Below are 22,232 nucleotides of genomic sequence, written 5' to 3' on the forward strand. Positions count from 1 at the left end.
GATTTCCTTATAAGTGGGAATAAGATAAACATATTAACAACAATAACAAGACGAATGGGCACTAAAAAATTCGCAAGATCCGGTTAGGATGGATGGCACCATAAATCATAATGAATTATTAAGGTCCAGGCAGCTGATTTGGTAGAGGGTTAGTTTAATAATAGGAAATTTATAATATTAATAATACACATACACAAACATTTATTTTTATATAATGCGTTTAACTATTCATACCACTAATTTCATACTATTAAGCTTTTTTTTTTCTTTTAAATAATTTATCATTTTTTTTGTAACTTCCTCATACACCTATACAGGTTTCATTCGTAAAGCAGGGGCTCTAGTTTGCGATAGTGTAGATGCCGTCTACGGATAGAGCGCTAGAGATAGCTGGTTGTAATCTGCTAGAGTACCATGGGACACCAGTGATCATTCTGGTGACTTGGTCTGGGGCAATACCAGTCAACATGGTGGTGAAGTCACCGTAGTTGAAAACGGCTTCAGCAATTTCAACTGGGTAAGTTTCGGTTGGGTGAGCAGCTTGGAAAGAGTAGTATTCAGCCAAATGAGCTCTGATATCGGAGACGTAGACACCCAATTCAACCAAGTTGACTCTTTCGTCAGATTGAGCTAGAGTGGTGGTTGCGGAGGCGCCGGCAGCGATGGCAGCAACACCAGCAGCGATTGAAGTTAATTTGACCATTGTATTTGTTATTTTTTGGGTTATTGCTTAGTGATTGTATAAGCTCAACTGAAAGGAGAAGGACTGAGGAACGTTTCAAACATAGCAGATCAAACTGCTGTATTTATATGAAATTTTTTTGAAGGGCTACCTTTGTACAGATGGGATATTACTGGCCGCCCGTCTCAAACTCATATCTCCCACATTCCACTTCTTGGCCACTAAGCTACTATTACTATGGGGACGAATTGTTCCCGAACGATGCTGTGCTTCGTATAAGAGACACACTTATTATGCCCACATCCTTTCATATGTTCCATAACACAAGAATGTTCTTTACAGGAGGGGTGCCTTTAGAGCTGCAGCTGCAGTTTTTGGCCAAGAAATAGAACCAAAGCCAAATTTATTTTGGGCCCTCGTTCAAGGGTCATCTAACCCTTGGCACTAAACGGTTGGTGGGAGGGAAATCGGACTTTTTCCCAAATTAGAAACAATAAAAAATTAAGTGTGTGATCTTAAAGTCGTATCTGCAGGAATATGCACACAAGAAGAGCACCTGTACGTAACAAATCAGACCACGCAAAATAGTGTGAACTGTTTGATACACACGCCTGATATGAAGGGGCTTCTTGTTTCGAGATCACAAGTCTTAGAACCAGTGTAGATATGCTTGCACATCAATGAAGGCTAAAGCCCCAATTGCGTCAAATTGCTTTGTGCGAGGTGTTCCCATGAAGAGAGAATGCCTTTAGAGTAGCTTCCAAATGTAGGAACTCTCGCTAAGGAGCGCAGCGAAAAATTTGTCACCGATGTTGTTGAGGCCGCCTTCCAAGATGGCGTGCCAAGCACCAAGCTCTTGACGGAGGTAAAATCTCATATTGGTCTTGTAACGAGCTTGAAATCACCAGGAATGAAGTGAGTTGTCGAAGAAATAATCGCGCAATAGATTATATGGAACGATAGATGTTCTGCACCGTCCAATAGTTTGTAATTTTCAAAACTGAGGTCCATATACGAAGATAAACAATTTCTCGGGATAGTATCGCCATCTAGATGGGCCGTCATAAATTGGTAGCAGGGCCAGCTTTTTTGAAAATGCCAGAAAGTGCTTTCACCTTCCTTTCGAGTCCGGTAAACAAGATATTGCAACACCTTTGTATGGAATGCCAAATTCTTTCTCGACGTCAATTTTAAAGGTAAGCTTGAAGTAAACAGCAGCTACAGTGCAGTAAAATAAGTATTCAAATCGAGGATGGTACGCAGTTTGGGTTTGTGTACCAGTTACAATGCGGCCAATCAAAATGTAATTTCAATTATTTTAACACGTAATATGGCAATAAAGTAACAGACCATTGGCGTGATCGGACAACCCCACTCAAGGATATAATCGATGCCACCAGAACCACCTTAAATTTTATTTAGCGGCGGTGTAGGCAGGAAACAAAATGAAAGAGGCTTCCCCACCACACGAACTGAATCAAAAATTTCTTTTGTTGACTACTGATATTCCTAGGAAAACCGTATAATTTCATAGTTAAATTCCCCTAGAGATATCTATTCTCCCATGCTCGAAAACACTTTTGTCCATTCGATCCTTACGCAGCCTTAGTTAATACGTTAGATTGACTCTCTCCATTGTAGACTGTACTGTTCGAGAAACGTCGGCATGATAGCTGTTGCAATCACAGAACCTTGATTATATAATACTGCTATCAAAACTTTCAAAAAGAGTGTGAAAAAGTTGCTAACCCCCATATATCTCACGAACCAAAACATCGTAGATAAATGTTATGGTTATCCTTGTTAAAAAATGATCGGTAAACTAGATTGAGCGGAAAGACCCGGGCCAATATGCTGACCTTAACATTGTGTCAAAAATATCATGGGGATCAAATCAACTTCTTGTAGCGTCCCACCTCTTACGCGATATTCAATGATGTTGAAATTGCGATGTTTCAGACAATCAAGTTACTCAGACGCAGAAGCCTAACGGAGAAGTGCGGCTTCGTTGTCTAGTCAATCATAGAATCAATCTGCACATTATTCCAAATTTGATCTCCTACAAAATCAAGTTTATTCTCTTCACAACAAGGACTACTTTTAGCTTGAAAGAAACTCGTAAACTATTTCGTCACTATTGCTTCAGGACGCTCTAGTTATTCAATATCCTGCAGTTCTAAGTTTCTTTTTTTGCCAGACGAGTTGCAAATACATCTTAAACGTACCCCCAATTTATGACTTCCTGGAGCCCCTAACGACCCTAACAACGATACGTTCCTTTTACACCAATATATGAAATACATAAACACCACTCATATTGAAGGTACGCCGGCATCTGGATATTGATTTTGCCAATATTCCCGCACAGCATGCGCTTGAATTTCGGCTGCTTTAAAAAGACACCACTTTACGGTTGGTTCAACATCAGAATTGTGAGTTGCAACCTGATTTTCTGGAATGCTGATGAACGGTTGTGTATTTGCGGTATCCCACTGTACATCAGGATAATTTCCCTTGACGAGACCCTTGAAATATTCATAGCACGCATGTTCACAAAAAAAGTAGTACGGTGTTTTCCATAAACCGGCCTTGATCAAATATTGATTCATGTTATACGTTATGGTTTTCCACTCTTTCCCACCTATCGATGGTTTATGAGTTATTACCTCTAGTAGAAGTTTTGTACGGAATGTTTCATGACTTATTGGTCTACCAAATAGGTATATTTGAAACACTAAAAGTGACACATTGGTACATATCGGGATCACCATTGAAGGGGTGAGAACACTAGAAAACGAAATGTTTGTTAAAATCGCTAAAATCGTTAAGACAAAAAAGAGGAAAGTGGTCATCACACACTTGGTGCGTACAATTTCGTAAAGCAAATAACTCCAGTATGATGCAAAAACATCCTCTGGAAGAACGATATCAGCTGAGACCAAGGAATCTTCAGGGTCTTCGGGAGATCCCTCATTCAATGGGCCTGTTTTAGCATCGTTCTGAGCATCAGTATTTTTCAAAGAAGGTCGCATATTTAGCAAACAATTTAACTTGATTCTGCTTTTATGGTTACGATCCAGGTAAACTTTATCCTGATAGCTTCGAAGAAATAGACTTGAATGTTTGAAACGCTTTCAAACCTCAATTGGTTATTTTTCTCTTTCGTCGACCTACGTAACCTTTCGCTTTCTGTAGCGCCTCCAAGTAAAAGCGCATAAAGTAGCAAGGATGAGACATTAAAAGTACTGAATGAAACGTTTATATTCACTTAAAATAAACCAGAAGCATACTGAAGAGTTCTATCACAAAGATAATCTTTTCCTCCTCATAGCTAAGAGAAAGTTTTTGTGATAGCCTATACAGAGTAATTCTATCTCCCTGTATTTCTCAATCAAGATTCTTCGTACCTGTGTATTTTTAAATATGAGAGTGCTTCTGATCTATTGTGTGGGCGGGTCTCCACCGGAACATAGAGTAAACTAAGTATAAAAGAGGGACTACACCAAGGCTTGTTGCTAGTTAGTTATTGTCAGGAGGGTTCGGCGAGCTGATGTCTGACTTCTCATTGTAATCGAATTGCCTTCAATACATTTCCATGTCATTCACCCATTGTTTGGCGCTCTTCAGAGTTGTCACGGACTTGGCTTCAACTAGGGTATCTGTGTCGACATTCATTGCCAACACATTTAAATTATAATCACCAAGTGCTGGAATAGTAGTATAGCGAAAGTAACAATTGTCCGCCGCCGAGTCCATCCATTCAGTCAATACCTTGGTTGTTTCACCGGCCATAATGGTCGTAAAATCGCCTGGGTACTTCATCGTTGTTCCTGACTTCCCGATTAATACGTAGCCCGCTCTCTTATCGAAATTTGGATGGGATCGTAGGTACGGCACGGCCTGATTGCTCAGACGTCCCTGCGTTATAACTTTATTGACCGATCAATAGTTTTATATTGGTTGGTAACTATTCACACTGGTGTCCTGGTTTCTTGAATAGCTCCTAGATGATAACGATGTTGTATAGCTAAGTGGACAAAAGACAAAAAAATCATCAACTTTACTCGTCAAAAAATTAGGCAAGTTACATATGGTTGTATTGTATCTCCTCCCGTCAATAAGCCGAATAGCGGAAAATGCAAGAAAGACACATACACATGATAATACTTCCATGCTTAACTTATTTTTAGGTGTCCGCCTCTGAAACGATGTTAAGTAACCGCATGTCTGAATTATTGGTCAACTAGGGGTAAAGCAACTGTGGGAAATCGTTCTTAAGGAAGCTAGCAAAGTGGTAACCAGTGCAAAATAGTAAAATTTTTGTCTCCCAAATATTGTCACGTAGCGAACTTGCTTATCCAAGTGTTAAAGGAACTTCAGATCTAAACTTGAACTTGTTCTTCTATTTCTATATATATCTCATCTTGGATTGTAGTATCCTAAGTGCTAGTATTCACATATGTCGATTCAATATTGTGAGGCAATGTGTCTTCGGTACTTTCAGATGTAATTGACGATTACCCTTTAAGTAATCGTTAGCGTTTCATCTGGGACATAGTTGTTACTATCAACGTACGTTACCCAGTTTAAACCATGACACATATCACAAATAAGTGGTTGTTTGGCCGAGCGGTCTAAGGCGCCTGATTCAAGAAAACATCTTGACCGCAGTTAACTGTGGGAATACTCAGGTATCGTAAGATGCAAGAGTTCGAATCTCTTAGCAACCATTATTTTTTCTTTTTTCCTCCTATAACTTCATAACCTACAAAGAAATGAAACCGCCAGGATCTTTATCAATGCCGGTACATTAGGTGGATGCATATGCTCTGAGAGAAAGCTAAATAAAGTCCAGTTGCTAATATTTGAATTTTTCTTAACTAGCAGAGTAAAATTTAAGAAAAGTTACGTGAACTGTAAAGTCAGACAGACTTAGAAAAATATAATGAGAACGCTTACCTGATTCTATATCAATATTTTCTTATCACCAACTATACTTCTATATAAGCAAGTTGCCCCTCTCTATGAGGGGTGTCTTTCACTTTACTAGTGCCATATTGCAAGAAAAGCTTCCAAACGCACTTTAACTGAGTATAATACATGACTTCACGACAAGCAGCTGCCCTTAGTATAAAGACAAAGCTGCTTCACAGAATTCGATCATACTATCGTAGAAAACCACATAGTCGGAATAAAACAATCCTAAAGCTGATCACAGCACGTAGATATACGTAAAATACGCTCTAGGAATCTGATCTTTCAAGTTTTTTTTGCTTTACTACCTCAAGTACTATCGAAGCGCCCCCTCATGGAGAAATGAGGTTTCCAAAGCAAGATAACACCGCTCTTTGTAAGGAAATGAAATCTATAGAACAAGTTACAACATTTAGTTTCTGATTGATCCCTGTAGGTTTATGTTACTAAGTAAATCTTGAACGGGTTCAATTTCAACAGTTGGGAAACCGTTGTTTCTATATACTCTATTAGGTGAGATGGAACAGCATTCTTTTTCCTTATAAGGTACCAACATCTGGCTGGTGCTTCCTTCCACGTTCACGGTGGGACTGGTATCCAAACTTTTTACAAAAGTGTGGATATGGAAAGTGTAGACTGGCAAGACCAAAATTAAACGGCGCTAAACATTGCTAATTTGAATTTTACCGCTTCGTATGAAAAATAAGAAGGTATGACTTATATACTTTCTGAGGCTAGGGCATTAGATTTATCTGAGATATTTTTTGGAACAATACCGCAAGCACTGGTATCCCAGAAATAGGCGGCGGTTCATTTGGATTTACAATTCAAACATATCGAGATTTTTGGGCTGAAAGCACTAAGAGCTAACAGTTTCACGCCAGTTCCAGTTGAAGTTTTCACATCAAGTTATAGAGTTTATAGAGTTTGGGAAAATCACGTTCAAAGCCTAAAAATTTGAGATTGTTTGCCGAAATATTTTGATTATGTCTTTCGGCCGGCTATTTAGAGACATCTTTTATTTCAACAATCTACTCTATGCACTTATACGGAATTACAGAATAAAGCGGGTACAATACAATTGCAAAACGATGAAATTTTTTAATAGTGTATTGTTTGTACCAATTCAAATAATTCTCTCTCGCGTTAGATCCAGGTTGAGATGAGTATGCTTTGAGGAGGAGGAAAATTATCAGTAATGAAAAAAAAATAACGACAACTGCAGGACTCGAACCTGCGCGGGCAAAGCCCAAAAGATTTCTAATCTTTCGCCTTAACCACTCGGCCAAGTTGCCACAAATTATGTATTTTGTTGTATCTCAAAATGGGATACCTCAGCATTACTAGATTTACCAACCTAGACATAAAACATGTATGAAACACGTACGAAACTGTTGGAATTGAACTCTAATATCATCTATTTAATATTATATTATCACATGCGGTGTAAGAAGATGACATAATGAGAATTATGTGAATAATTAGATAATTGTTGGGATTCCATTGTTACTAAAGGCTATAATATTAGGTATATAGAATATACTAGAAGTTCTCCTCGAGGATATAGAAATCCACAAAAGGGAGTCGATAGTTCTACATAACAATACTACTCTATCTTCTTTCCTTTTATATGTGTTGGAATGAAATTCTAATATCATCTATTTAATAGTATATTATAATATGCGGTGCAAGAGGATGGCATAAAAATTGAGAAACAGTCATCCAATCTAATGGAAGCTGAAATGCAAGGATTGATAATGTAATAGGATAATGAATGGCAACATATAAAAAGAAAGAAGATAAAATAATAACACTATGTAGAACTATCGATTCCCTTTTGTGGATTCCTATATCCTCGAGGAGAACTTCTAGTATATTCTGTATACCTATATTATAGCCTTTAGCAAAAATGGAATCCCAACAATTATCCAATAACTCACGTATTTCTCAGAAACAATAGTTCCAAAACGGACAAGACTGAGTATACTAGGCAACCTACTTGCCTAAGATGAACCAAACCAACCAAACGTATAAATACCTGAACAATTAGTTTAGATCCGAGATTCCGCGCTTCCACCCTTTAGTTAGATCCAGATCTTATATAGATTATATAGGGAGTAACATTCTGTGAATCACGTTAATAATAAGTCTGACAACAAGTTACTCTCCTAAACGACTTTAGGATTGTCAAGACATCCGGTATTACTCGAGCCCGTAGTACAACATATTTGCTTTGTTTTCAAATAAGAGTAACAGACCATAATGAATGCGATTGTGCCGGACGTGATGTTATAGCCTTTAACAAAAATGGAATCCCAACAATTATCTCATTATTCGCCTACTTCTCACATTCATTTTCTGAAGAATCTTTCATGTCCTGTTTCAGTATTGTTGTCGCAGCGTCATTACATAGCGTTTCGGACAGTGTGATATTGAAAAAAGCCTCTAAAAATAAGAAATACAAATCATGAACAACATTCAATAAGCATAAGAAGGATCGCTATTCTAGTCAAGATAACAACTTTCACAATCGTATTATAACTATAGACAAGACAAGGCATTAATTAAGCATGCAAACCCCTTCAGAAACTACCGACGTCAAGTTGGATACACTCAACGAACCTAGTGCACATTTGATCGAGGAAAATGTGGCTCTTCCAGAGGACACATTCCGTTCGTATTGGAGTTATTTGCTCTACGAGATGGCTCATTATAAACCGATCATCTTTATGACCCTAATAACTGCGAGTTTGATTTTATCGATTGTGCTTTTTCATGATATTCCAGGTATCCTTACGTTTTCCGTGATATCGCTTGTCCTTTCTATTATCATTTTATTGATCAGTATAGGTACATTCGCAGCCGGGACCTGGGATAAGGATTCCAAGGTTAAGCTTTTATTAGAAGTCATTGCACGTAAACCAGCAGTAGAAGGGAAGGAATGGAGGATAATCGCGCGTAATATGAATCAATATCTATTTGATCATGGACAATGGTTCACTCCGTATTACTTTCTTTGTGAACATAGATGCCATGAATTTTTCAAAAGCCTTATCGAACAGGAAAGGTCGAACACACATACAAGCCCGCCAACGAACGGTGCAGAGAATACGCCAGCAAATAAGGTTTCGAATGACGTTGAAAAATCTTATATGTTCAGTTCTGACCCAGTTTTAGAAGCTTATTTTGTTAAAGCTGCGGAAATTGACAAAGAAGCTCAATTTGAGTATTGGAGAAAGCAATACCCAGAGCTCGATTTGCCTTAGGGCAGAACTTTCGGCATTTATCTAGTATATTCTTATATAAAACGTAATAACGCCAGCGACTTCAAGAACTACTCGAAACTGGCGCTGGAGCGTTAATTATAATGTGTTTGAATAAGTATTGGGCGCCAGGGAATGATCCGCTCGTACGCACCTCCGAATGGCAAACGCCGAGAATCTGATATTTTGCTCTAATATTCCACAGTCTGATGCTCAACAGTAATCGACGACAAGTTGTCACGGTTTATCAGTAGAAAACCCTTTTCAATCCCATTGCATTGCTTCAGATGCCGTTGAAATTAGCGAAAAATCCCTTTAAAAATAAAAACAGAATAGAAAAGATTGCGTTATCGTGTTAATAAAACGACAACTGATAGATGACGAATACACTAATGATCAGTGTAACATCCGGTAAGCAGTGAACTATAACAATAGAAAAGCCGGTGCTTAAATTGGCATCGAAACAACTTCAAAAAATAACGATTAAAAATCGGATACCCTCAGTGAACCCAATGCACAATTAATCGAGGAAAATGTAGTTCTTTCTAAGGACATATTCAATTCATATCTGAGCTATCTGTTCTACGAAACGGCTCACCGTACACCAACCATGTTTTCGTCCTTTGTAAAACGAGTTTCAATCTTAGCGATCATATTTTTTTATGATAGCATGTCATGTCTTGTTATTCTTGTAGTGCTGATTTACCTATGTTTTCTGGCTTTACCAGCTGTTATAATTAAAGTTTTTTCAAAACCGATCAGTCATCAGGACTTCACATTGAAACTGTTAGCAGAGGTGATAGCACGCAGACTAACGGTAAATGGGAAAGAGTAAAAAACAATTGCATAAAATATGAACGATATTTACCTGTAGAGGGACTATGGGATCCCCATACTACTTTTACAGTGATGAAAAATGCCATAAGTTCTTTGCCACTCTTATCAATGGAGTAAATTCTGATTCACAGTCGAATTCTTCAGCAGCGGAGATTTCAAGAGGCACAGCTAATACTTGTAATGCTGCATCAGAACCCGATTTTGACGGTATAAATTTTGACGGCAACACAAATAGAAATGGAAGCTCAGAGTGAGTATTAGAGAATGCAATATTCTGACGTTGATTTACCTTGAAGTAAAAGCAGTTTATTTACCTAGCATACTGCTGTATAAATCAAGTACCAAATAAACGATTTCAAAAATATCTTGAAGCCGGAATTAAGTGTTAACTCGTTCATTGTACAGGTACCATGATTTCGAGAGTGGTTGTTTTCAGGCTAACGAAAGTCCCAATGCATGTTCATAAGGGTTCTGTCAGCTTTTGTCACGTTCTATTGTTGTGCGCTTCGCATAATGCAGCCAAGAAAATCTGAACAATAGAAAAAGAAAAAAAGGATCTCAAAAAGGGTTTGGTATCATCGTTATAAGGATAGCAATTGAAATAAAACAAGCTATTGATTGCTTTGTATTACGTACATCAGTGGAACCCTATATTTGTAGAAAATAAACGAATTATAACGTGACATGCAGTCTCTTCCTGAAGACACGTTCAGTTCGTATTGGAGTTATTTACTCTATGAATTGGCCCATTATAAACCAACACTGATTTTGTTTCTGATAGTTGTGAGTTTACTTTCATTGATTGTATTGTATCGTAATAATGAAGTTTGTGTTGGAGTATCTGTAGTTTTGATTCTTCTTTGTTTTTGCTCCTCAGGCGTTATTATAGGTGAGGGCTTTGAAAAACCGATCACGCATGAAGATTTCGAAACTAACCTTTCTGTAGAGGTAATCGTGCGAAAGCCAGCTGGGAAAGAATGGGGGACTGTTGCATATAACATGAACCAATACCTATTCAATGAAAGACTATGGAATACTCCATACTATTTCTACTCTGGTCGGGAATGCCGTGATTTCTTCAGAACCATAACCAAGAATGTTCCAAAAAATACAGGCCCAATCTTGAAGGAGTATATGTCGAAAGCAGTGCAAATAGAGAAAGAAGCTCAACGTGAGTACTGGAGAAAGCAGTATCCAAAGGCTGATTTACTTTGAACCTGGAACCTATTATTTACCTAGCGTACTTCTATATAAGCAAGTATTGAAATAAACAACTCCAAGAACATCTCGAGGCGGTGGTCGAGCGTTGGTTCTTTTATAGTTGCCATTTCATTTTGAATTGTTTCGGAAAGTTTACATTTGCTGAAAAACACCACTAAGGTATAATCGAAATATTCAAGGGTCCGGTATCATAAAAATTTTGATCAGAATTCACTTACTATAAGAACAAGCTACTACTCTAGTCTACATAAAATATTTAAGTACCACAATTTAACCATATATAAGACAAGATAGTAATTGGACATGCAAAGGCATCCAGAAAATACCGACGTCAAGTTGGATACGCTCAATGAGGCTAGTACACATTTAATCGAGGGAAGTGTAGTTCTCCCCGAGGACATATTCAGCTCATACTGGAGTTATTTGCCCTAAGAAATGGCTCATTATAAACCGATAATAGTTCGACTGTCTGTAATCACAACTTTAGGTTTATTGATCATGCTTTTACATAATATCAATACCTGTGTTATCATTTTTGCGATATTAATCGTTCTATGTCTCTGTGCTTTTACACTCCCTACAATTATATCCTTTCTTCAACTGATTGGGCAGCAAGGGTTCATGGTAAAACTGTTAGCAGAGGTGGTAGCACGCAAACCAACGGTAAATGGGAAAGAGTAAAAAACAATTGCATAAAATATGAACAATATTTACCTGTAAAGGGACTATGAAAACCCCATACTACTTTTACAGTGGTGAAAAATGCCACGAGTTCTTCAGCTCCCTTATAGATGGAGTGGACGCTCACTCGGTCCCGGATGCCTCAATCAAAAATATCGATATCACACAATCGAATGCCGCAGAAACGCGAACTTCAAACGGCGCAGCTAATACTTCTGGTGATTTGTCAGATCCTACTTTGAAGATGTACCTTGAAGCGGAAGACCATTATTTACTCATTAATTTATGTACAAGAAAAACAGAAAAAAGAAGCAGCCTCGAATAATTCTCGGTGCTAACAACTGAATGTTAACCTGCTCTGTGTAGGAGCCAAGAAAACTATTTTCAAATACTGATGAGGAGCTCCATTGTGTACACAGTGACGTTTCTGTCGCTTTTTTGTCACATTCTGTCGCTACGTGTTCGGCATAATACGGGCAGGTGATGTACCTTTTTCAATATAAAAAGAAAAAAGATTTTTCAAAAAGGGTTCAACATGTCATCACGAGAACAGCAATAAAACCAAATCGATTTACTGCTTTATGAGTATCATATTCGTGAGCAAGACACCGTAATTTTTTAGGTAAAACAACTATATAAGTCGACATGCAACCTCCCTTGGAAAGTAATTATGCCGAATCGGGCACGCCCAATGGACCTACTGCTCATTTAATCGAGGAGAATATAGTTCTTCCTAAAGACATGTTCAATTCGTACCGGAGTTATTTGCTTAACGAAGTGCTTCATTGTAAACCAATAATGTTTTTTGTCCTAATAATTGTGGGTTTAATTTTTATCAATTGTTTTTTCTCATGGTAACTTCGTATTCGTAGGGATCGTTATCTTGTTCATTTTCTTCACATTTTTCATTTTAATAGTTCCTCTATGCTTTTTCAGGATGCGTATAAATACTCGAGATATCAAGATCAAGCTTCTAGTGGAAGTAATCACACGCAAGCCTGCGGTAAAGGGGAAAGAATGGAGGACGATTACATATAATGTGAATCAGTACATATTTTATCATGGGCTGTGGGATACCCCCTACTACTATTACCGTGATGAAGATTGCCACCGTTACTTTCTAAAGCTTATTGAGGGAAAAAATTTCAAGAAGCAAGAGACGTCAACGAGGAATGTGCTGAACGGAAAACGAAATGAAGGCGTTGAAACTTTCATCTTTCATTCCAAACCAAACTTACAGAAGTGTCTTTCCAAGGCAGCGGAAACCGAACAGCAATCTCAGAATAATTACTGGCGAGAACAATATGCTGACATCGATGTACTTATCTAGACAGAAGAGGCAAAGCTTCTTCCATATGTTGCCGCTACCATGTATCAAAGGGTCATAGAAGGCGTATCCATTTACGATTTTATATAATAAAATGCAAATAGATATAGAGCCAAACAGTATTGCAATACTCCAATCGTTCATTATCTTCAAGAAGAACAGCCCTCCTTAAAATTGTCACAGAATCTCACTTATGATCATAATTTGCCGTGTAAATGCTCGTACTATTATCGCATTTCATTTATATTGTTCCGGAAATTTTAGTATTGGTTGAAAAATGCCTCTAAAAAAAAAGGGGTGAAAAGCTTCAACTGGTATAAAACAGATAACTATTTTGATCAGGATAACAACTTCCAAACCCATATTATAACCTTACGCAAGACACGATATAAATTGGGCATGCAAACGCCTTCAGAAAGTACCGACGTCAAGTTGGATGCCCTCAACGAACCCAGTGCACATTTAATCGAGGAAAATGTGGCTCTTCCAGAGGATACATTCAGTTCATATCTCAGTTATTTGCTCTATGAAATGGCTCATTATAAACCGACTATGTTTACGATCGTAATAACTGTAAGTTTGATTTTATTATTAGTATTTTTTCACGATAAAGAAACTTGCGTTTTAGTTTCCGTGCTTTTATTGATTTTCATGTGCCCTCTGATTTCAATGGCTACTATAATCGCATTTAACCATCAGACCGGTGATATAGATTTTAAAGTTAAGCTTCTGATGGAAATCATCACACGTAAACCTGCGGTAAAGGGGAAAGAATGGAGGACAATTACATACAAGATGAATCAGTATTTATTTGATAACGATTTATGGAACACTCCATATTACTTTTACCGTGATGAGGATTGCTACCGTTATTTTCTAAAGCTTATTGAAGGACAGACTTTCAAGAAGCCAGAGAATTTACCAACCAGCGATGTTACGGACATAGAACGAAATGAGGCAACCACTGGCGCACCAGATGAACGCACTGAATCCTTCACTTTTAGTACCAAGTCAAATTATCGAAAGTTCCTCTTCAAAGCGGCGGAGGTTGAACAACAAGCCCAGAATAATGACTGGCAAGAGCGGTATCCTGAAATAAATGCGATTGTTTAAAGGGGAGGGAAGGGTGGCTTCTTGTACGTCTTAACTAGCAGAGGGATTTACTAATTCTGATGTTATCATAAGGTATCATTATTCCGAAAGACATATTCCATTCGTATCTGAGCAATTCGCTTTATGAAGTTTCTCATGTGAAAACGGCGATGGTTTTGATCCTGATAATTGTCAGTACAATTTTATTGCTTGTGCATTCCCCCAACGCTGGTTGCGCTATCGTTTCACTAGTGTTCGCTTTGTATTGTCTAGTCGCTTTGATAAATGTTGTAGGTTTTGTTTCTTTTGAACCAATCTCTGATCAAGATTATGTAATAAAGCTCCTGATGGAAGTCATCACACGTAGGCCAGCCGGTAAAGAATGGGAAACTGTTGCATATAACATGAACCAATATTATAAATATCGCCTCAAATATATTTTATATAATAATATTAATTTATATAATATTAATTATGTTTAATTCTTATATAATTAATTATTTTATTAAAAGTATTAATTATTTCAATAATATTAATAAGAATAAATATATTAATAATAAATTTATTTAAGGAAGGACTATGGCATACCCCGTATCATTTCTACTGTGATCGAAAATGTTATGATTTCTTCAAAACCATAACTAAGAAGATCCCAAAAAATACAGACCCAATCTTGAAGAGGTATATGTCGGAAGCAGTGCAAGTAGAGGAAGAAGCTCAACGTGAATACTGGAAAATGCAGTATCCTGAGCTGATTTCCTTTAAAAAAGAAACCTTGTGATTTATCTAGTGAATTTATATACAAGGAAAAATCAAAATAAGCAAGCATAAAGACATTCCAAACCAGTATTGAGTGTAATATGGTTTGTTATCGTTGCATCTTCATTTTTGCTTTTTTTCGGACAATTAAGAATTGCTAAAGAAAGGTTCCAAAGAAAAGAAAGGATACAATTTTGTTGATAAAACAGCAATTGACAGGAGAAAATTGTATTTTAGCTAGTGTAAAATTCCCGTCAGCACTAAAAATAGCCATAGACAAGAAAAGATATAAAATTGGGCATGCAAACCCCTTCAGAGAATACCGACGTCAAGTTGGGTACACTCAACGAACCTAGTGCACATTTAATCGAGGAAAACGTGGCTCTTCCTAAGGAAATATTTCACTCGCACTTAAGTTATTCGATCTATGAAATGGCTCACTGTACACCAATCAAGATTTTGGCCCTGGTAATCGGCGTTTTGGTTTTGATAATTATTTTTTTCCATGATAACGACGTTTGCACTATAATCTCAGGGATATCCCTTTTAACATCTATTATCATTTTAATGATCGTATTGATTGCAGTGTCGGTAGAGATCAGTGATAGGGATTTCAAAATTAAACTTTTATTAGAAGTCATCACACGCAAGCCAGCGGGAAAAGGATGGAGAGCTGTTGCATACAATATGAATCAGTATCTTTTTGATGAAGGGCTGTGGTATACTCCATATTACTTCTACTGTGGTCGAAAATGCCAGTGTTACTTCAATGGTCTCATCAAAATCAAAGAGCTCAACACATATCCAAGTTCGTCTATGAACGATGAAGAGAATACGCAGCCAGGCGCACAGCCAGACATGTCAGCAAATGAGGTAGCAAGATCTTATATTTATAGCCCTGACCCAATTTTAGAAGCATATTTTGTCAAAGCAGCTGAAATTGATAAAGAAGCCCAGCGTGAGTATTGGAAAAGGCAATACCCAGAGGCTGCTTTACCTTAGGATAAAGGTTTTGGCATGTTTCTGGTATATTCTTATGTGAAACGTATGTACATAGTTAACTTCAAAAACAATTCAGAGCCCACAATTAAGAGTCAACGCACTTGGGTGTAAAAGGCAATGTGCGCTCGAAACCAATTTATATGTAGTTAAACTTTGATGGAACTAGATGAAAACGCTATCGCTTTACTTATTTTGTTCCATAATACATGGCTTGATGCTCGACAATGCTAGACGGCTCCTCATCACAGTAGATCAGCAGAGAACACTTTTCAACTACATCGTATCGCTTCGGGACGTTGCAACAATAGGTGAAAAATGCCTCTATAACAAAAACAAGTGGCGAAAAGCTCCAATTGGTATAAGACAGATCACTATATTGATCAGCATAACATCTTTCAACACCATATTATAGCCATAGACAAGACAAGGTATCAATCGTTCATGCAAGCCTCTTCAGAAAATGCCGATACCAAATTAGATACGTTAAGTGAGCCTAGTGCACATCTAATCGAGGAGAATGTGGCTCTTCCAGAGGACATATTCAGCTCGTACTGGAGTTACTTGTTCCACGAAGTGCTTCACAATATAGTGATAATGATTATGTTCTAAGTTAACGTGTGTTTAGCCCTATTGTTTCTGTTTTTTCCTCATAACAAAGTTCATTTCTTTTATGTGCTTTCGTGGGTGGTTTCCGGTTTCATATTATTGGTTTCTTCTATTGTATTCGCGAAACCAATCAATGATCAAGATTTTAAGATTAACCTTCTGATCGAAGTCATTGCACGTAAACCAGCAGTAAAGGGAAAAGAATGGAGGACAATAACATACAAGATGAACCAGTATTTATTTGATGATGATTTATGGAACACTCCATATTACTTCTACCGTGATAAAGATTGCCGTCGCTACTTTCTGAGACTTATTAAGGGGAGAACCTTCAAGAAGCAAGAAGAATCGTCGACCAGCAATGTCACAGGCATACAATCCGATGAGGCAACTACTGGTACACCAACGGAGGCCACCGAATCTTTTACTTTTAGTGTCGGACTGGATCTTACAAAACTCCTCACCAAGGCAGCTGAAGTCGAACAACAAGCCCAGAATAATTACTGGCAAGAGCGGTATCCTGAAATAAATGCGATTGTTTAAAGGGGAGGGGAGGGTGGCTTCTTGTACGTCTTAACTAGCAGAGGGATTTACTAATTCTGATGTTATCATGAGGTATCAGGTTGGACATGATAGAAATATATATTTATGCGTTTGTATAAGATGTGGATATAGCACATCAAAACAGTACAGCAACACCGAGTTATTAATTTTCTTTAACGTAAATAGAGTTTCAGAACCATCATAGAAATTTACCTGTAACTGTTCTTTGCTGAGGTAAAAGGGTGGTTGCCGCTATTGCCAGATTGAATATACCTAACCCAATTCCCATTTACTCGAGAAAAAATATCATTATTCTGAAAGACATATTCCGTTTGTATCAGAGTTAGTGCCTCTACGAAGTTGCTCATTTAAAGATGGTAATGTTTTCGATCCCGATAATTGTCAGTACTGTGTATTCCCCCAATGCTAGCTGTGCTATCATTTCACTAGTGTTGGTTTTATACTGTTTAGTCACCTCGATAAATCTTGTAGATTTTATTTCTTTCAAACCGATCTCTCTGATCAAGATTTTGTAATGAAGTTCCCGATGGAAGTCATCACACGTAAGCCAGTTGGGAATGGATGGGGGGCTGTTTCGTATAGCATGAACCAATACCTATTTAAGGAGGAACCATAACCAAGAAGGTTCCAAAAGGTACAGATCCAATCTTGAAAGGGTATATGTCGAAAGCAGTATCCTGAAGCCGATCTCCTTTAAAACAGGAGCTTTGTAATTTATCCAGTAATTTTACATACAAAGAAGAATTAAAATAAGCAACTTTAAAGACATCTCAAACTGGTAATTGAGCGTGAAGTGGTTATTATTGTTGCATCTTTATTTTTGCATTTTCTCGGACAGTTAGCAATTGTCCAAGAAAGCTTCCAAAGAAAAGGAAGGATACCATTTTGTTAATAAAACAGCAATTGACACGAGAAAAACATACTCCAGCTAGTGTGAAGTTCCCGTCAAAAACTAAATATAACCGTAGAGAAGAAAAGGTATAAATTGGGCATGGAAGCCCCTTCAGAAATTACCGATTCCAAATCAGATACATCGAAGGGCCTAGATGCTCAATTAATCGAGAAAAATGTTGCTCTTCCTAAAGACATATTCCGTTCGTATCTGAGTTATTTGATCTATGATATGCTTCATTATAAACCGATAATGGTTCTGGGCGCGGTATCCGTGGGTTCAGTTTTATCGATCGTGTTTTTGCACGACAACATCGCTTGCGTTGTCATTTCCGCAGTACTGGCTGGTATTTCCTTGTTCGCTTTAATGATTCTAGGTGATGGTTATCTAAAGCCGGTCAGTCGTCGAGATTTCAGTGCTGAGCTTTTAGTAGAAGTCATCACACGTAAACCAGCGGTAGAAGGGAAAGAATGGAAGATTATCACATACAAAATGAACCAATATCTGTTTAATCATGGACAATGGCATACACCGTACTACTTTTACGGCGACGAAAATTGCTACCGTTATTTTCTAAGCCTTATTGAAGGAACCACTGCCAAGAAGCAAACACCCACATCAATTGGCTATTCTACAGGCACGCAGTTGAATTCATCGGTCACCGCTGAATCTGAAGATGCCATTGAGTCTGTTCCTCCTAGTCCCGGACTGAATTATCAAAACTTCCTCCTCAAGGCAGCGGAGATCGAACAACAAGCTCAAGAAAATTACTGGCGAAGGCGACATCCCAATATCGATGCGCTCCTTAAAAAGACGAAATAGCCTACTGACACTACCATACGTAAAGCGAACATAAACTAAAATATCATATATAATCAACACTAACTGGCCCGGAAACGGCCGAAGGAAGTGCCTGTTGTAACGAAAAGAAAAAAAAACCTCGAAAAGGGTCTGGTATTGTTAGCATAGAAATAACAATTCGAATAAAACAAGTAATCGTTTGGCCGATGTCACGTTCATTAGCTCGCAATGAAGTACCTTCCCGAAGAAATCTTCGATTTGTATTGGACCTATTTGCTTAACGAAGTGGTTCATTATCTACTAATTATAGTAATAGTAATAACAATCGTAGGGTTAGTTTTGTTAATGGTGCGTTTTCATGACAACAAACCTTGCGTCCTCGTTTTTGGGATATTACTTTTCCTCACCTCTTTCGCTTCAACAGTTCCTATAAGCATTTCCAGGGCGTATGTCGGTGATCGAGATTTTCAAGCAAGCTTTTAGTGGAAATCATCGCGCGTAAGCCAGCGGTAAAGGGAAAAGAATGGAGGACATCACATACAAGATGAATCAGTATTTACTTGATAACGGTTTATGTCACACTCCATATTACTTTTACCGTGATGAAGATTGCCATCGTTATTTTCTAAGCCTTAGTGAGGGGAGAACATTCAAGAAGCAAGACGAATCATCGATCAACGATGTTACGGACACACAACACACCGAATCCTTCACTTTTAGTCCCGGACCAAACTATCAAAAGTGTCTTTCCAAGGCAGCTGAGATCGAACATCAGTCCCAGAATAATCACCGTTTTAGAAAAAAGAGAGTATAGAATTATATATTTTTAAATACAAAACGTACGGAACGACAAACGCATCATTAGTGTCACCATCTTGGTCACGACCACAACCACGATTGTATAGTTCCAAAGCAAAAGGGCAAAGACAAAGCATGATTAAGAAGACTCCCCATGTAGCTTCTCTATGTGATCAGCGGCTAAAAAAAGCATCTGCATCAGCACTAGAGTCATCGCCCCGGAAGTCCGTGGTCTTCCCCGCGCACTTTCCATTTGCCCGGCAGGCCATATCAGCGGCAACCAGACCGCGCATATATATACAAGACACACACAACAACGCAAACGCACACAGTAAAAGATAAAAAAAAGGAAACCCACGACGACAGTAATCACATCCTTTTTTCCGTACACAATGCCAAACTTAAAGAGACTACCTGTTCCGCCACTACAGGACACCCTTAATCGCTACCTGGCACGCGTGGAACCACTGCAGGACGAGCGCCAAAACCGCCGTACGCGCCGCACCGTGCTCTCCGCAGAAAACCTGGACGCACTGAACACGCTGCACGAGCGGCTGCTAGAATACGACACACGGCTCGCTGCAAACAACCCAGAGTCCTCATACATCGAACAGTTCTGGTATGATGCATACCTGCTGTATGATGCAACCGTCGTTCTTAACGTCAACCCCTACTTCCAGCTGCAGGACGACCCAACCATCAAAGACACTCCAGAGACCGCGGCACAAGGCCCCTATGGCGCACACACAGTGCAAGTACGTCGTGCTGCACGACTCACCACTTCGATCCTCAAATTCATTCGCCAGATCCGCCATGGCACGCTCCGCGCGGACACCGTGCGCGGCAAAACACCCTTGTCGATGGACCAGTATGAGCGGCTATTCGGCTCCAGTAGAATCCCTCCGGGTCCCGGCGAGCCCTCTTGCCACTTGCAAACAGACGCCACATCACATCACGTGGTGGCAATGTATCGTGGTCAGTTCTACTGGTTCGACGTGTTGGACACGCGCAACGAGCCCATCTTTGCCACCCCAGAACAGCTGGAGTGGAACCTTTATTCGATCATCATGGACGCGGAATCCGCTGGAAGCGGATCCGCGCCCTTTGGTGTGTTCACTACAGAGTCGCGTCGTGTATGGTCCAACATCAGAGACTATCTGTTCCATGCCGAGGACTGTACCAACTGGCGCAATCTCAAGCTGATCGACTCCGCGTTGTTCGTGGTCTGTCTCGACGACGTGGCTTTTGCCGCGGACCAACAGGACGAGCTCACGCGTTCGATGCTGTGCGGGACTTCCAACATCAATCTCGATCCGCGCCAACACCAGCCACCATTGAACGTGCAAACGGGTACCTGTCTCAACCGCTGGTACGACAAGTTACAACTGATCGTGACCAAGAACGGTAAGGCGGGCATCAACTTCGAACACACCGGTGTAGATGGCCACACCGTGCTCCGGCTCGCTACAGACATCTACACAGATTCGATCTTGAGCTTCGCACGCGGCGTAACCAAGAACGTCGTCGACATCTTTAGCGACGACAACAACAACAACAACAACAACGATAACAAACTATCGTCCCTCGCTTCGGCGGCTCACTCCGCCAACTTGATCACTATCCCTCGTAAACTGGAATGGCGCACCGACAATTTTTTGCAATCTTCGTTGCACTTTGCCGAGACGCGCATCTCGGACTTGATCTCGCAATACGAGTTTGTCAATCTTGACTTCTCCAACTACGGTGCCTCCCACATCAAGACACTGTTCAAATGCTCCCCAGACGCCTTCGTGCAGCAAGTGTTCCAAGTCGCGTATTTCGCGCTTTACGGCCGCTTTGAGACCGTATACGAGCCCGCCATGACCAAAGCGTTCCAAAACGGCCGTACAGAGGCAATCCGCTCTGTCACAGAGCAATCCAAGCTCTTTGTCAAGTCGCTGCTGGACCAGGATGCCTCGGACGCCTCCAAAATTCAGCTCTTACACGACGCCTGCACGGCGCACTCGCAAATCACCAGGGAGTGCTCGCAGGGTCTGGGCCAGGATCGTCACTTGTATGCGCTTTACTGTATCTGGAATCAGTGGTACAAGGACAAGGCGGACCTCCCACCCATCTTCCAGGACAAATCCTGGACTACCATGCAGAACAACGTCTTAAGTACCTCCAACTGCGGTAACCCCTGCCTCAAAAGTTTCGGGTTCGGACCCGTCACCGCCAACGGCTTCGGCATCGGCTACATCATCAGAGACCACTCCATCTCCGTGGTCGTGTCTTCAAGGCATCGCCAGACGGCTCGGTTTGCCTCGCTCATGGAAAAGTCGCTGCTTGAGATCGACCGGATCTTCAAGCGCCAACAAGCCCGCGCAGCAAAACCTGTTGCCAGGGCCACGGCTGGTGCCAACACCAAATCGGAAGACATGAAGTACTTGTTGTCCGGCTATGATTACTTTGATGTGAGCGTCTCGGGTTGATTTTATGGTGCATTTTGCGTATCGGTTAAAATACTACTATTACTACTATTACTACTATTTTTTTTACTACTATTAAATACTATTCATATACTAAAAAAAAAAGCGGAAAAATCTTTAGAAGAGACTAGCATTGGCTATTATAAACACAGCGACTGTAATTTAGCCTCACCTATCGTTTGCATTCTCTTTCGCTCGCCGAGCGAACGTGTACCAAAAAAGGAAAGGGAAAAAAAAGAAATAAAAGGAAAAGGAAACTCAAAAC

General features: G+C 39.5%; 7 protein-coding genes and 2 non-coding genes across 9 annotated transcripts; 6 read left to right on the plus strand and 3 right to left on the minus strand.

The window, feature by feature from the left end:
- Nucleotides 1–340: 340 nt before the first annotated feature.
- PAU7 (seripauperin PAU7) lies at nt 341–703 on the minus strand (the record flags this gene model as incomplete). The annotated part of the gene is made up of 1 exon (XM_033908589.1): nt 341–703. One exon carries the CDS (start codon nt 701–703, stop codon nt 341–343), a length of 363 nt encoding a protein of 120 aa, XP_033764480.1.
- Nucleotides 704–2,994: 2,291 nt separating this feature from the next.
- Nucleotides 2,995–3,714, minus strand: DFP1 (DUP240 family protein; the record flags this gene model as incomplete). The annotated part of the gene is made up of 1 exon (XM_033908590.1): nt 2,995–3,714. The coding sequence occupies one exon, from the start codon at nt 3,712–3,714 to the stop codon at nt 2,995–2,997; it is 720 nt and encodes a 239-aa protein (XP_033764481.1).
- Nucleotides 3,715–5,297: 1,583 nt separating this feature from the next.
- Nucleotides 5,298–5,412, plus strand: SPAR_Atrna3L. The gene has a single exon. It is a non-coding gene; the product is annotated as a tRNA-Leu (tRNA).
- Nucleotides 5,413–6,869: 1,457 nt separating this feature from the next.
- SPAR_Atrna4S lies at nt 6,870–6,951 on the minus strand. The gene has a single exon. It is a non-coding gene; the product is annotated as a tRNA-Ser (tRNA).
- Nucleotides 6,952–8,226: 1,275 nt separating this feature from the next.
- Nucleotides 8,227–8,922, plus strand: UIP3 (DUP240 family protein UIP3; the record flags this gene model as incomplete). Its single annotated transcript, XM_033908591.1, has 1 exon — nt 8,227–8,922. One exon carries the CDS (start codon nt 8,227–8,229, stop codon nt 8,920–8,922), a length of 696 nt encoding a protein of 231 aa, XP_033764482.1.
- Nucleotides 8,923–10,440: 1,518 nt separating this feature from the next.
- SPAR_A00750 (DUP/COS family protein) lies at nt 10,441–10,971 on the plus strand (the record flags this gene model as incomplete). Its single annotated transcript, XM_033908592.1, has 1 exon — nt 10,441–10,971. The coding sequence occupies one exon, from the start codon at nt 10,441–10,443 to the stop codon at nt 10,969–10,971; it is 531 nt and encodes a 176-aa protein (XP_033764483.1).
- Nucleotides 10,972–15,136: 4,165 nt separating this feature from the next.
- SPAR_A00760 (DUP/COS family protein) lies at nt 15,137–15,838 on the plus strand (the record flags this gene model as incomplete). The annotated part of the gene is made up of 1 exon (XM_033908593.1): nt 15,137–15,838. One exon carries the CDS (start codon nt 15,137–15,139, stop codon nt 15,836–15,838), a length of 702 nt encoding a protein of 233 aa, XP_033764484.1.
- Nucleotides 15,839–17,999: 2,161 nt separating this feature from the next.
- MST28 (DUP240 family protein MST28) lies at nt 18,000–18,722 on the plus strand (the record flags this gene model as incomplete). Its single annotated transcript, XM_033908594.1, has 1 exon — nt 18,000–18,722. One exon carries the CDS (start codon nt 18,000–18,002, stop codon nt 18,720–18,722), a length of 723 nt encoding a protein of 240 aa, XP_033764485.1.
- Nucleotides 18,723–19,891: 1,169 nt separating this feature from the next.
- YAT1 (carnitine O-acetyltransferase YAT1) lies at nt 19,892–21,970 on the plus strand (the record flags this gene model as incomplete). The annotated part of the gene is made up of 1 exon (XM_033908595.1): nt 19,892–21,970. One exon carries the CDS (start codon nt 19,892–19,894, stop codon nt 21,968–21,970), a length of 2,079 nt encoding a protein of 692 aa, XP_033764486.1.
- Nucleotides 21,971–22,232: the final 262 nt, after the last annotated feature.

Source organism: Saccharomyces paradoxus, chromosome I, assembly GCF_002079055.1.
Source record: "Saccharomyces paradoxus chromosome I, complete sequence".
Lineage (NCBI taxonomy): Eukaryota > Fungi > Ascomycota > Saccharomycetes > Saccharomycetales > Saccharomycetaceae > Saccharomyces > Saccharomyces paradoxus.